Raw genomic sequence first — 15,159 nt, forward strand, 5'->3', positions numbered from 1 at the left:
GCGATTAAGAAAGCTGACTCCACTGTGATGTGACCCTGTCTCTCTCTCACGCACACACGACGCGATACTCTACATGGCACAAAACTCCGCATTTGAACAGTCAATAGCAAATACTTTAAACTATTAAGAACACATACTTACAGTAGCTGATTCAGAATAAGCACCAGATTGTCATAGCAAATTGAAGAAAAAGGTGGATACTCTATTTTTTATTTTTTTTTTCGAGTGAGAAGTAGTAGTTTGCCGGTACAAACCTCAAATTTGAAGTCTCATGTGATGGAGTTGATTTAATTAATTGATTTCTTTATGTACAAACTGATTAAGTTGTGGGTCAGTTTGGAAGAGTGTGAAAAATGTTTGTTTTTAGTACACTTCACCAAACCCACACTACAAAAGAATCAAAGAATAAAACCCAGCAAACCTTGATAATATTATTTGTGACATTAGAAGAAAATATATGGATATAATAATGTATGTATAAAACTAAACTGAACAATGTCTTAAATATTTTTTTTCTAGTTTCATTTAACATTTTCATTTCATTGACAGTTTTATTATACACGGACCTTTACTTTCATTAAAAAGGCGTATTTCTGCACATTTTGTAAATGGAAGCTATTTAAATTATATACAAGCGCAAACAGGGTGCTTAAAAAAAATCTTCAGCTGTTGGGGTTATTTCTCATCAAACACAACTTTAAGCAAATAGTGTTAAATCCTATCTAAATGAATTCTAATTATATTTTTATACAATACAAATAAAACGTGCTTCACTTAAAAAGCCTTGGACAAACTATAAATTCTATGCTTTGTTTTCCCTCAAAACCTCAAAAAGCGCTTGATGGAGTTTGAACTTCACATCAAGCTGCTTCCGATTCACACAAATGCCTTGAAGTCATGCATCTTCGGAAGCGGAGGCGCAAAGCAGAAAATATAGTTTTGTGGGAATCATCCTCAATCTTGAACTTGGTAAAACAATTATCTTTATTTAAAATGTTTCAGGTCTTAATACTTTTCCTTTTGTTATACTGGGATAAATCATACCGGATTGTATGCTAAAATTGTTGGATGTGGCGCCCTACCTAGAAAATTCTCCACCAGCTGCCACTGAACTTCAGTAAGACCTTTATTACTGACAGATGCAGTTCTTACTGTAAGTCTCTTTTCTCCTTTAGCCTGGAGGCGTTACTGAAGAAAAACCCTTTAGCTCATCAAGATGAGACCTGCAGTGAGACTATTGAGCCGTTACAGCGATAGTGGATAATAAGAAAGCGAGGGAAAACCTCGGTGTTCCCGCCTTTCCACTGCTGCCTCATTGTGTCAATCCTTCAGAGCTTCATCAGCTGCTGGAAACTCACGAACGTCCATTAATGTGAGAAGAGGAAGAGACAGAACGATAAAGGTAGATAGAGAGAAGAGCGCTGCTCTCTGATAGAGTGTCCTCTGAAAGTTTATATTGCCACAGGCTGCCAAACTGCCATTAGTGTAAAACAATTATCTTTATTTAAAATGTTTCAGGTCTTAATACTTTTCCTTTTGTTATACTGGGATAAATCATACCGGATTGTATGCTAAAATTGTTGGATGTGGCGCCCTACCTAGAAAATTCTCCACCAGCTGCCACTGAACTTCAGTAAGACCTTTATTACTGACAGATGCAGTTCTTACTGTAAGTCTCTTTTCTCCTTTAGCCTGGAGGCGTTACTGAAGAAAAACCCTTTAGCTCATCAAGATGAGACCTGCAGTGAGACTATTGAGCCGTTACAGCGATAGTGGATAATAAGAAAGCGAGGGAAAACCTCGGTGTTCCCGCCTTTCCACTGCTGCCTCATTGTGTCAATCCTTCAGAGCTTCATCAGCTGCTGGAAACTCACGAACGTCCATTAATGTGAGAAGAGGAAGAGACAGAACGATAAAGGTAGATAGAGAGAAGAGCGCTGCTCTCTGATAGAGTGTCCTCTGAAAGTTTATATTGCCACAGGCTGCCAAACTGCCATTAGTCCCTTCAGGAATGACTGTTCTCCCTAAGGTCCTCTCTGTTTAATACAAAAGCTCACTCATTCTGCTTAATAAAAGAAATATTCAACCGCTGGCAGCTAGAATCAGTAGGCAGCCAAATCAACGTTTGAGTATCACTGATGGACTTTCTTTTTTTGTATTTTTTGTACATTGCATTTTGTGTATTCAGGTGCTGCTTTGTACAGATTGTGAAATTCATTCATTTTTATTCTTCCACCAAACTAAATAAGGAAGCGTCCAGATGCTCTGCTAGTATTAGCACCGCTGTTCATCACACTGAAACGACAGGCTCATCTGCCGGCGCTGTGCGGCTCACGTTGATCTAGACAGAAGTCTAACAGGCACGTGGAGAATTGTGTTTTTGGCCACAGATGTTTCCTGAGCATGCCGATTCAGTCAACTGACGACAAACCCGCAGGGAAACTTGTGTTTATTGCCATCACGTTGGGCAGAGAATTGAAACCTGTTCCCCTGGATTGTGCTCCGTCATGTTCATTTAGTCTGTTTATTCGGCTCGGCCTTGTTTACCGAAGAGCTGGATAATTGAAACTTAACAGGACTGAAGGCAAATCCTTTTGTTCCTGAGTTTTGATTTCAGTCTGGTTTGTACATATTGTTTCTCTCTGCTGTTGTTTACAGCTAATCCTAATAAATAAGAGCGGATGTTAACAGGATATGTCTTATTCAACCTCAGGGCTCAGATCTGTGGAGGTGATTATTGGCTCTTATGTACTTGAGAAGCGAAAATGCCAACCTGCATATTAAAAACAGCATCATCCTTATTCACAATGTGTAGAATGTCTTGTTTCTCTGTTAATTACTTGGATGATGAAGAGTGTTCATATTACTGCGGGAACTGAATGGGCGCTGCTGCCTGATCAATACTGCCTCACAAAGCTCAGTCAGCCTTTATTGTGATTATGAATTACTGGATCAATTGAGGAGAAAAAAGCTGGTGTTAGTTTAAGCCTAGTTTAAGAATAAAGATCATATTTCAAGTGCATTATTAATTGATGAATATAATAATTGGGTTGAATACAAAGCTATTCATCTTTCATTAAAATATTTGTATTCTCACTATTTCATAACTAGTTGCTTATTAGCATGCATATTACTAGCATATTGGCTATTAGTACTTATAAAGCACATGTCAATGCCTTATTGGCAGATGGAGCTTTTGTTTAATTTCACAAAAACATGGCTCATATTTCAGCCTGAAGTCAACTTAAATGTAATATAATATAATATAATATGATATGATATAATATGATATAATATAATAATGTATTGTACATTTGTAGATATACATTTTATGTTTAATATTTTAGTACATTTGTAAATATGCGTTGTATCTACTTGAGTGTGCTTTTATCAAAAAAAACATTGTCAAGATTTTCATTACTGTATTAGTACAGTAACTGTGCAGTATAGTACAGTAACAAAATAAAAAAGTTGTCATTACTGCAATAAAACGAAGACTCAGCACAATATACTAAACATTAAATATAATTTTTTAAACATTTTTTTTCTTTTCTGTTTTTTTATTATTTGCTAAACAGAGTTTCTATAGGCTGATCATGCTACTATAGGAGAAAATGTGTTTTAGAATTATAATTCAAAGATAATAATACACTTTTTTTTGGTGTTAAATACAGTATATCGTAAACATGAAATTCACAGTCACATTAAAACACAATCCATTATTTATTTATTTATTTTTACAACACATTATAGTGTTAAATATATGTTTATGTTGAGTATAGCTTCAGTTCTACTAAACTAGATTAAAGGAATTAACAGTTGCTGTTAACAGCTGGCTGTCGTTACTGCGATCACTAGCTACTTGTCTAGACACCCTGCGTTTTGAACTTCCATAGAAATGCTCATCTGTTTCTAACCTAACATTAGCATCATCAGCAAGTTGTTGCCATAGAGACAGAAGGTTTGTTTGTGGCACCTGTAAAACATCACAACACCTGTCGACAATTCTGTCATTTCTCACACAGCAGCGAGAAAGAATTACAAAACGATGCTAGGAGAGTATTTTAGACTTTTTTCATATTCTTTCTCTTTGACACAATATTGTTTATGCACATAGAGCGATCTCATTTGACTCTGAGTCTCAGTGATGGAGTTTCGTAATAGGCCTGTTTGAAATGCTCTGCTAACGCTCCGACAAAATGAGCTACAATTACAGGCCAATTTAGAAAGTCAATGATTTATTTAGGAGACTGTTATGTTACTCTTTATATACTCATGAATTAAAAATCCGTTTGAATTGTTGAGTTTCTTTCAATTCACCAATGGTTGCTGACGATCATGTCACCAGACATCACCAGCTCTCATTGAAAATGAATGATGTCAGGCAATTTTAAAGAGCCACACACTCTAATTTTCACCTTGCTGTTCTTCTGGAGTGCTATTATCAATGATAAATAACCTTCATGCAATGCAACACATGTTTCTCTGAGCTTGGGTGTACTAGGCACGTTCCTGAAGCATAAGAGTGATCATCTCATTCATTACTGTGCTCAATAAAACAGCAGGAAAACTTCAGTGCCTCATGACAGTTTTATAGTAATGTTGCGTTTATATTTAATGAACATTTTCCCTCCGAACTTCGATAAGAAAGCTGGATAATTCGAAAATACAAGGAAGAAAGAAAGATTTATGAAATGGAGAAACTGAATGGCCTCCAGTCTCTGCTGTCTGAATGTGAATGTGGTAATAATGAATGTCTCTATATGTAAATGACAGTCATTATGAGGTGTTTTTAAATTCCATATTTTACTTCTAAAGAAGGACCACATCTATCTATCTATCTATCTATCTATCTATCTATCTATCTATCATCTAATTTGAATGAGCATATAAAATATAAACATATTACATAACATTCAAAGATACACAGCTAAATTTAACAAATTCATAATGAGAAATTATTAAAGCCTGTGTGTTTATTTAGTCTATTAATTACTGTTGTTTAACTCTCAGTCACTTTCTAGAGGTCAATGTGACCAAACGAGATGTGATTTGTGTTGTCTACCAGTCATCACTCACTTCACCTTTAATGTGTTGTGACAGGTGAAGTCATTGCAGTGATTGATGTGCTACTGTGTCTTTAAGCGCTAAAGAGAAACACAACATAATTAATGCACATGCAATGTGTTAAGCTCTTGACTGACTGAAAAAACGGCATCCCTCATGTCTGTGTACACATCAGTCAAGAGAATATACATTGAATATTTCCTTGTAATCAGTGTGAAAGAATGACAGTCGATGAGTGTTTCAAGTGCCTTGGCATCATTATAGGCTGATTAATTGTTTATTTTAATACAATCATTGCTCATTAGACCTCAGTTTAATGCTTTATTCTGTTTGGCTGACACATATGGAAGCATATAGGTAGCGAAATTCAATTTAAAATGCAATATGCAAAATGGCAACGCAATAAATGCTATTTGTCCTAAAAATTGCATTTTCATCATGACACCGTGGGATATTTGTAGCAAAATTCAATTTGAAAATGCATTCCGAGCTGATCACACCCACCCTCCATCAATCATTGCTTCAAGGCAGGGATTGGCGGAAGCCACAATGGTTTTGATTTATTTTCTATAACCGCACAGATGTGAAGTAGTTCCAAGTCTGTTGACCCGGTTTCTAAATAAGATATGTAATCAATGCCGTACGTAAGTGGTTTACACATGTTTTAGACAAAAATCCAGAAAATATTTTCAGGAGATAAACACATGTACATGTGGTAATCGTAGTAAGTGGAGAATTATTGACTCCATACTGTTGAATTATTGAAAATTAATACAGGCCAGAGGTGTAAAAGCCAGTGCTTTGGGTTTGCATTAACTTTAAATAATTCAACAGTCTGGAGTCAATTACTACTGACTTCTATATATCTTTAAGACTGACAGAAATGCTAGTGTCAGTCAAATAAAGCATTCCTGAGCTCTTATTATTACAATATTTTTAAATACAATTGAGCAAAAATGTTTCAATACTTTTTCATTACCATGTATAATAGGGAAATTTGATTTCATATTAAGACTTTAAGGACCATTAATCTCTGAACTTCAAATATTAACGGCAGTTTGAAGACTCACCGTCCTTCTCTAATATATTAACAGGCTGTTCAAAGGAAGAAGAGCACAATTCCTGATCTTAATTAGACACAAACCTATTTAAACACCTTATTAGATCTAAAACTCTTCTTAGTTACATGGTATAAATTCACATTTGCTTGGTTCGATAAACACGTTTGCTACTTTTTTTGTAAAGATGTTGGGACATATTTTAGTTCTTCACATCCTCAAATGTCTCCTGCTAATGTTAATGCAAATCAGTTTCTCTGGAAATGTTAAAAACCTCCTTGGGTAACAGTGGGTGTCTGTGAGTAACTGTGATTAATGTCCCAATTAAATGTGTGTTGGGTGAATCTGTCCTCGGGAATTTAATGAGTCTGTTTTCAAGTCTGATCACTTCCTTTTTCGCCTGACCTCTGATAGGGAGCGCTTATGTGCCCTGCATGAAATTGAGAAACTGAAATAGACAGCCAAGGCTCTCTGGAAGAATGTACCGATACATACAGAGTTCTGTCATGAAACTCTAGATGGCGCAGTCCAATAGGTCTAGCTCAATCTGACCTGGCGACATCATTTTTACATGGCAGCTGATTGGTTCTCTCCTGAATCGGTAGCCAGTGAGCTTACTGCTCAATATTCAAATACCTGGCTTTTGTTTACTGTAGCAGTTTGCAGCGCACTTCAGAAACCCTCCACCTTCCCCAGCTCCACCTGTATAGATTTGCTATGGGGTGATTCATGTATGCGATATGGGGGTTATTCATATGTGTTATATGTGCAGCAGCAGTATTTCTAGCGACAATGCTAGCTTTTTTCAGAACATTGCTATGTTGTTGCTATGCTGTTCTGACTGGTTGCTTAATGTATTAGTGAAACTGTGCTTGCTAGCAATCGTTCTTTAGATTCAAAGACTCGTGGAAAGTCTCTTGTTTTTGGTATTAGGATATTGACCACCTCTCTGTTTTTCTGCTCTCATGGGAGGGTTGTAGGCATTTCTAAAAAGGCAGAAGGAAAAAAAGGAGAAGACATTTGAAGCTTTAGAAGAGCTTATGCTTTATGGACTTATGCAAATTGAACACGACTGTAGCCATACAGGAGAAGCTGTTTTTTGTTTCTTACAGCACATTATGTCTCCCCACACAAAGCACAATGCCTGGCAGTTATTCTAAATGAATAATGATGAACAAAATTAACTGTTTGTAATCAAATGTTAACGACATGTCTACCAAAGGGGAAATATGCATAAAAATGAGCTGCTAGTGTCTGATCCTCGTACTCTCTTTTTTTTCTCTAGAGCGGGGTATTTGCCCCAAAACGTCCCCCTGCAGATGATCTCATATTTGTCTCAGGAGACCGAGTTTCTGCCGTGGCACGCTGCTAGTCGAGCTCTTTACCAGCTGGACAAACTCCTGGACCGCACTGAAGACCACAGCCTGTTCAGCGTGAGTCTGATCTCAGATCAGTTTGGTGTCTGGTGTATTTTAACCTTGACTAGTGCAATAAGAAAGACACAGCAGATATCTAGCAGCACGTCTCAGAAGGCTCGACTCACCACCAGACAGATTCAAACTTCCTCTGATCATCATCCAAAACATCAGTCCAAAATATTTCCAGACACAATGCCTGTTTGCTGCAGCATTTTAAAAAACTGACACATACTAAAAATAGAGTGAAATCTCCACCATTGCTTGTGCTTTATTGGCAATGTTCAGAATTGCATACTACTCATACTGTTTCTATACACTATGTATATTATTGGAAGTTTGTACCAAAAAAAAAAGAAAAAAAGAAAGCACTATGAGCATTTTTATGTTTTTAAAGATAGTATGCAATGCAGTGTACTAGTATTCCATTCTGAACACAGCCTAACATGACAGTGTCAGACTCTTTCTCTGTTCCTCTGGCTTCTGTCTTGCCTGTCCGCCTGCTTTCATATTCATTTATCACTTTGTTATTCAGAATATCACTCAAACGCCTACCCACAATCCCTCAGTGCGCATGAGTCATTTCTGCCCCTCCTCTGTAATGGACAACCCTTTAGTGTCAGCAGTGAGAGTGTGATGAATTTAATAACATCTTCTCTCTATTTTTCTCCATCACTGTGTTTACTGTGAGACAGAACAGATATTTAGAATGTAATGCAAGACATGAAACAGCTGGAGCAGATTAGTCAGGTGCCTTCAGCCATGTGCCCAGGTGTCTCAACCTGTCAGACCAAACCCCTCTCTGTGTGTGTTTGTGTGTGTGTTTGTGCTGGTCAGTGTATTTTGGCCTGTTGACACACAAACACAGCATCATTAATCGTCAAACTGAGGTTAATCTGTTGGCAAAACAAGAATACGTCACTCAATTGCTATAGAAACAGCTTGACAAACACACCTGATCAGCTGTATGGTCCACCACAGTATGGAAAAGAATGTCCTCTACCAGAATTTATGTGCTTTTATTCGTGTAAGTGTGTGTTAAGAATTGAATTGTGGCATAGCAGGAGAGCATGAAGGCATGAAGGAGAGCAGTCGTGCTAAATTAGCCATGACAATTAACTGCTGCAACATTTCCCTCAATCATATGGCGAGTCAAAACACACACACACACACACACACACACACACACACTTATACTGTACACCAGCGGTTCTCAATTCCAGTCCTCGCGTACCCCCGCTCTGCATGTTTTGCATGTCTCTCTTTGTTAACACACCTGATTCAGGTCATCATCTCGTTAGAAGTGACGAGAACCGCTGCTGTACACAATACAATACAAAACAGTAGAAAACAAAACCAAAAACTATAATAATTTAAATCCTGGTCTTAGCATGGCAACCATACTCACTCTTTTTCTGCCTTTTGTTTTGCACTTTTGTTTGGTTTTGCTTTACTTTGTGTTTTGTTGTATTTTTTGTTTTGTTTTGCTTTAATAATTTCTTTGCTTCCCGTTTTGTTTTGTTTTGTTTTGTGTCATCAGGACTATGTTCTAAGACAGGTGGAACCGAAGTATCACAAGTTGGGCTGGCCGGCCGCTTCCCCTGACAGCTCCTTCATGCAGGTGGCTTATCAGGCCGAGTGAGTCTTGAATTTCATATTTCTTGAATTATGTATTACAGTTATAAACTTATATGTAGTCTAAGTAAGGACACTGAATTGCAAAGTGCAAGCCAGACATTTTCCACCTCAGAGATGGGAATGACCTCAGTAGACATGTATTTAATTTTTCATTTTCCCCTTCCTCCATCTTTAGCTGCTAATGTACTTCCTTCTTTCCTCCTCAGAGAGTTGCAGAGAGAGGTGATGATGCTGGCCTGCAGTTTTGGAAACAAACACTGTCACCGGCAGGCTGTTTCTCTCATTTCAGACTGGATTTCCAGCAACAAGAACAGGTGAGCAAATTTAAAGAGTGACATCCACACACAGTAACATAACAGCTTTTATTCAATCCCAGTGTTTCTCCTCACTGGATTGACACAAAAACAAACATATAGCAAAGTGCCCTAATGATGTTTGAGGTTTCAATTAACTGCTGGCAATTGAGGCAGTTCTTTTTATTGAATTGGTTAAACTCAGAAATTAGTTTGTCTAAATCACGGATTTAAATCAGACAAATCTATGATTCACTAAACCAGCCCAAAATACAGAGTTAACTCAGTCACACACTGACTCGACCCTTAACCACTCATTTGACTGAATCAGAGTGGACTCCTACTAACAGATGGATTGTATAGTGACATGTAGTTAAAGATGCTCATTCAAAATGTCTCCAGTTTACGCATGTAACCATGGTTCCCCGAAGGGAACGAGACACTGTGTCCGAAGACACTACGGGAACGCCCCCAGCGTGACCATGCTCTGAATCACATGTGTAATCAGTCCAATGGAAGGGCGAGACGTCATAGGCGGGTGACGTAGTGACCAGGAAGCTATAAAGGCACGTGAGGTGGAACCGGCTTCAGCTTCAAGGAATGAAGCAAGCGCTCGCAGGGATGCCAGTGCCTTGACTCCCAGTGGTGAGGTGAGATCAGAGGACTCATAGGCAGTAGTAATGGCATCAGCTATCCACCGACTGAGGGTCTGCTTCGTAGCAGGCAGACCTCGCTTAGGGAGGAGGTATGCGGCGAGAGCTGCTCCCGCCCAGTAGCCCCTGGAGCTAGAGAGCGGCGAGGGAGGAACCGCAGGAACGCCGCCGCCTGTTTATGGGCCTCCTGGTACCTGTCGACGACGGAATTGACGGTGTCGCCGAACAGGCCAGAAGGCGCAATCGGGGCGTCCATAAGGAAGATCCTGTCTTTTTCCTTAATATCTGACAGGGTCAACCACAAATGTCTCTCTGCTGCCACTAGAGCTGCCATAGACCGCCCAATGGCACGGGCGGTCTCTTTGGTGGCGCGGAGAGATAAATCGGCGGTCCTTTGCACGTGAGGGCCTGGAGGGCAATGCCGGAGCCTTTAATGACGATGCCGCGCCGGGGGACAGATAGCTCGCGAGCGTCTGTTCCACCCGGGGCATCGCCTTATAACCATGATCCCTAACCCCCACCACATTTGCATAATGAGAGGAAGCGGGGGTAAATAGACATGCTGTATATGGTCTCACCCACGACCTCGACACCTCGGTGTGGAGATCGGGATGACGTCTCGCCCTTCCATTGGACTGATTACACATGTGATTCAGAGCACGGTCACGCTGGGGGCGTTCCCGTAGTGTCTTCGGACGCAGCTCGAGTTCCTGAAGGGGAACAGATTTTTGTTTAAAAATGCCATTTTAATGTAAAAGATGTCCTGTAGGAAACCCACCTCAATTTAGTTTTTGCTCTTCAACCTAAAAAAAAGTACATCCATCATTGTGAAGCCATACTACAAAAGTGACAGCTAGAGTTGTTGGGTTGAGTGTTGTGCTAGTATGTGTGGGCAATTTAAGGTCCGATCAATATGTTCTGCTCATCAACCCTGCCAAGATTCATACAGTAGGAGCTTTATTCCAAGTGTCCATGGCAACGCACATTTGTTTTCCCAGCTTCCCACAGCAATGTTCATATATTTGTATGCAGTATCACACTGTCAAACACACCATGCCACCGGCAGGGACTAATGACCATAATGGAGAATAAACAGGATTGTGGGTGTGTGTTTGTGTATCTGATGAAACGTCTTTACCCTGCACAAGATAGTGTTTGCCTACTTTTTAGGAAATTATTTTTTGTGCTTGTGCCAAACTGTTGGCTGCATGCCTACAAACACATGCAAGAGCACACACACACACACACATACACACACACACACACACACACACACTACATTGCATGTTGACAACCTCAAATGCACTGGTAATTTGTTTGCCGGCTTCTTTAATATCGTGCCCTAAAATCGACAGATAGACCTTAAATACACACACAGTTGCTTTATTACACATAAAATGTGTTACATATTGACCTTGGCTTCATATAATATGCATTTAATGACTTCTGAGGCCTCTGACATGACTCTAATAACAGTGGGCTGCTCAATTTAAAAGCTTTTTGGCCTAATATTCTTGCTTTCAACATGTGAAATACACACTCGGTTGGATTCAGCTAGTGTTTGTCCTGCTCAGTCAAAGATTTTCCACTCAGTGGCTCTATAATTATTACCCCGTAGAGTCCAGTGTGAGGTTTCTGATCGTGTCTGAACAGACAGAAAGTCTCTGTACTAAATACAATCCCTCCTGCTAGACGTATCATCATGTGGACAAGTTAGTCTAATCCACTGGCAAAGAACTAGAGCTCATGAAAGTGCTCATATTTGTGAATTTATTTTTATTTATTTTTTTTTTACGTTTTAAGGCATTTAGCTGATAGTTTTATCCAGAACGACTGATTAAAAATGATTTAGTTTCTCATGTACAACTGTCAAAGTCAACAGATGGCAGGAAATTAGTTCTGAAATTCATCTGCTAGAAATTAATCTGCCCTTCTTCGCCACTGTTTTTATGTTATTACTCACTGTTTTGATACTTATTATTGTGTATTATGTCATAACTGTTCTGAATTGTGCCTCTTACCTGACTGCAGAAGTCTGAATCTGCCAGATGTGTCCTTCATGGTCCTTTTCTTCAAAAATGACCACTAGTCCTACTGGGACAATAAAAAGAATCTGTTCAGGTTGATATTCAGGGATGAGCACATCATAAAAGAGGAATGTGTTTGATCTTTATGTCATTTTATGGTTTAGGTGATGATAATGTCACAGGAATGACCCAGCAGCGTTTATGAGCTGTACACACTGTACAAAATCCTGACAAATCCTCCTCGTTTATTAATTAAAAACAAGATACCACAGACTAAAAAAAGAAAACTGAAATTAAAGTAAGACAACTCTGCTGAGACTCAAGCTAAACTGCTTTTAAGTGCAGTTTTAGTCTCTGTTTGAAACAAAGTGTTTCACACAATGTAAAATACTCAAATAACTTTGTACATTGTTTCAAAACAGAAGTGTCTCACAGGCATATAGAATCTTTACAAAATCTCATAACAGCCATCTATTATAAATGTGTTGCCTTCACACAGCCAAATATTAGAGCAAATCAAGCTTTTAAATTCAGGTTACAATATCAGAAGTAAAAATTAGATTTATGGCTTATGTCATCTCCCATTTTCGTTCTGAAAATACCTTAAAATAATATATTCCAGAATCATGGCTGCTAACGGAATGTCACAAACATTATTCTTTAACTGTGTTTCTGAATTCACTTATCGTTCCTGTCAGTGGAAGTCATAAACAAGACATCACTTTCACAGGTGTGGAAATTTCAGTCTATATGCTCCAGTTGCTTGTGACATGATTTGATATCTTACTGAAGGTGCCGTTTTCTGTATTGCTATATTGAAAACTCCCAGAGGCTCCGACGGCTCATCCAGAATCAGCAGGTCTTTATTGCGCTTTGTTTGAGCAAATCAACAGTTCAGTCATTGTATCGCCGCGGCTCCTCCAGAGGTTTAATGTTATTTCTTCTTCCTGTACGAATATTACATGCATTGCCTCACAGCCTGAGATGCTTTTCTCTCTGTGTAGCTCTACACTAGACTGTTATTCTTTTCTGAGATCTGTAACCAGATGATATCCATGGGTCCATAGAGGGCGCTTACTTATGACCGATATATTGCTAGACTATATATATTGCACTGTGACTCACTTTGGGAGGCCTGCAGTGATGATTTGGGTCAAATTTTCACCACTTAAAAAATGATGACCTCTCCAAAGATCATCGAATCAGATCAGCTGGTGTTATTATGGACATTTTTCGCTGTGACAGAATTCAAGTGATTCAAAGTGACTGCAGACAGCAGAAGACCACTTGGACCAAAGCGGTCCGTTTTGAATATAAGAGTGTCTTTTTATTTAAAATGGTATTTCCCGCATAGACATTTTGAGTGAAAAGAAGAAACAGAAAAAGAAAGGGTAACACTTTAGGGAACGCATATCCACTATTAACTATTTTTCCCTCAAAAACTCCTAATTTGCTGCATATTGATACTAAGTAAGTTAATTAGTTCTTGTAGTAGTTGTGTTTAGGTATTGGGTAGGGTCAAGGGATCTAAAACACAAGAGATAAATACAAACATCATGCAGAATAAGGCATTCATATGTGATTTATAAATACTAATAAACAGCCAATATGCTAGTTACACATAACCTTGACCTTGGCTTCATATAATATGCATTTAATGACTTCTGGCATCTTCATGCTAATAAGCAACAAGTTAATAGTGAATAGTGTTCCATAATCTAATGTGTCCCCAAAGAAAGATCAACTTCTCACATAAGCATACAAATAAAAATGTAGAAATCCACTGACACTGTTTTTCACTGATTCTTCTGGAGGTGAAATGTTAACTTGTGATTTGCTATATTTGAACAACCCTGAGGACTTGTGAAAAATGTTCTCTCTTCAGGAAAATGTAAAATTTTGGAAATTAAAACAAGTATTACGTGTGAACACAATGCAATCTAATGGCGTGTGAATTTGATGTAACCCTCAGCAAACAATAAATGAACAGACTTGGTCACAGTGAGGAATACTAATCACCTGTACCATTCAGTGTGCATATATGCTAATCAGTGTATCACCATTTTCACTCTTTTCCCTGGACTCTAAAAGTCAATCTTTGTATGTATGTAAAAAGAAAATAGTAAATAGTGAAAAACATTTTGGCTCCATCAAGATGTAAATGTTAAAGTCCTCATGAAATCAAAATAACTCTGCTCCGGTCCATATACACGATAGCATGGAGCGGATCACATGCATAAGTCAGCTCAGACCACAAAATGTATCGGGAATGTAATTTGAATTCTACACAGAATGCTATATTTTATAGCAATATGGATGAGATTGTGGCTGGCATGCCCTGTCAAATGTGGCTTTACGGAGCTCAACGGCTCTGAACGGCTCTAGCCCAAGCCGTGATATAAACGAACGCTATTGGCTATTTTAAAAAGGGGCGGGGCTGCTTGATATGTTCCGCCCTGTCTTCCTGTTTCAGTTAAAATGACATCAACACATAGAGTAACGCTGCGTGTTTCTAAGCATTTCATGGGACCTTTAAATATGAGTATTTAGCATTAATTAGCTGTGAATTGTGTCTTCACCCAAATGTTTCAGTCAATCCTCTGTCCCACAGGATTCCACCCAACGTGCGGGACATTGTGTACTGCACAGGCGTTTCTCTGATGGATGAGGATGTGTGGGAGTTTATCTGGATGAAGTTTCACTCCTCTACCGCCATCTCTGAGAAGAAGGTTCTCTTGGAGGCCTTGACCTGCAGTGACAACATCTTCCTGCTCAACAGGTCAGTCGACCTCATTAACAAATGACAAAGCAACGAAATTCAAATAACAAGCTGCTGTAGCGTGGCACGTTTATCAGTCGGTCTCAGATGAAAGTTTTAGCTTCTTTTTAGCTTGGAATCTCAGTTCCACCGGCCTCTTCATTCAGTTTTCATGATTTTTTGGGGGGCTTTCTGCCATTTTATTTGAGAGCAGGTGTCTGGAGGTCTCTGGAGCATGTATTGTACTCCT

At 38.8% G+C, this 15,159-nt stretch overlaps 1 protein-coding gene across 1 annotated transcript in view; it reads left to right on the top strand.

The window, feature by feature from the left end:
- Positions 1-15,159, top strand: part of LOC107710668 (thyrotropin-releasing hormone-degrading ectoenzyme-like) — a 27,457-nt gene that overhangs the window by 1,323 nt on the left and 10,975 nt on the right. Inside the window, exons 2-5 of the mRNA XM_016515498.1 lie at positions 7,411-7,558; positions 9,081-9,178; positions 9,385-9,492; positions 14,763-14,930. Coding sequence (XP_016370984.1) covers positions 7,445-7,558; positions 9,081-9,178; positions 9,385-9,492; positions 14,763-14,930 — 488 coding nt within the window. The 5' untranslated portion in view covers positions 7,411-7,444. The remainder of the gene's footprint in view (positions 1-7,410; positions 7,559-9,080; positions 9,179-9,384; positions 9,493-14,762; positions 14,931-15,159) is intronic.

This window comes from Sinocyclocheilus rhinocerous, unplaced genomic scaffold (genome assembly GCF_001515625.1).
Source record: "Sinocyclocheilus rhinocerous isolate Xijiao unplaced genomic scaffold, SAMN03320098_v1.1 scaffold357, whole genome shotgun sequence".
NCBI lineage: Eukaryota > Metazoa > Chordata > Actinopteri > Cypriniformes > Cyprinidae > Sinocyclocheilus > Sinocyclocheilus rhinocerous.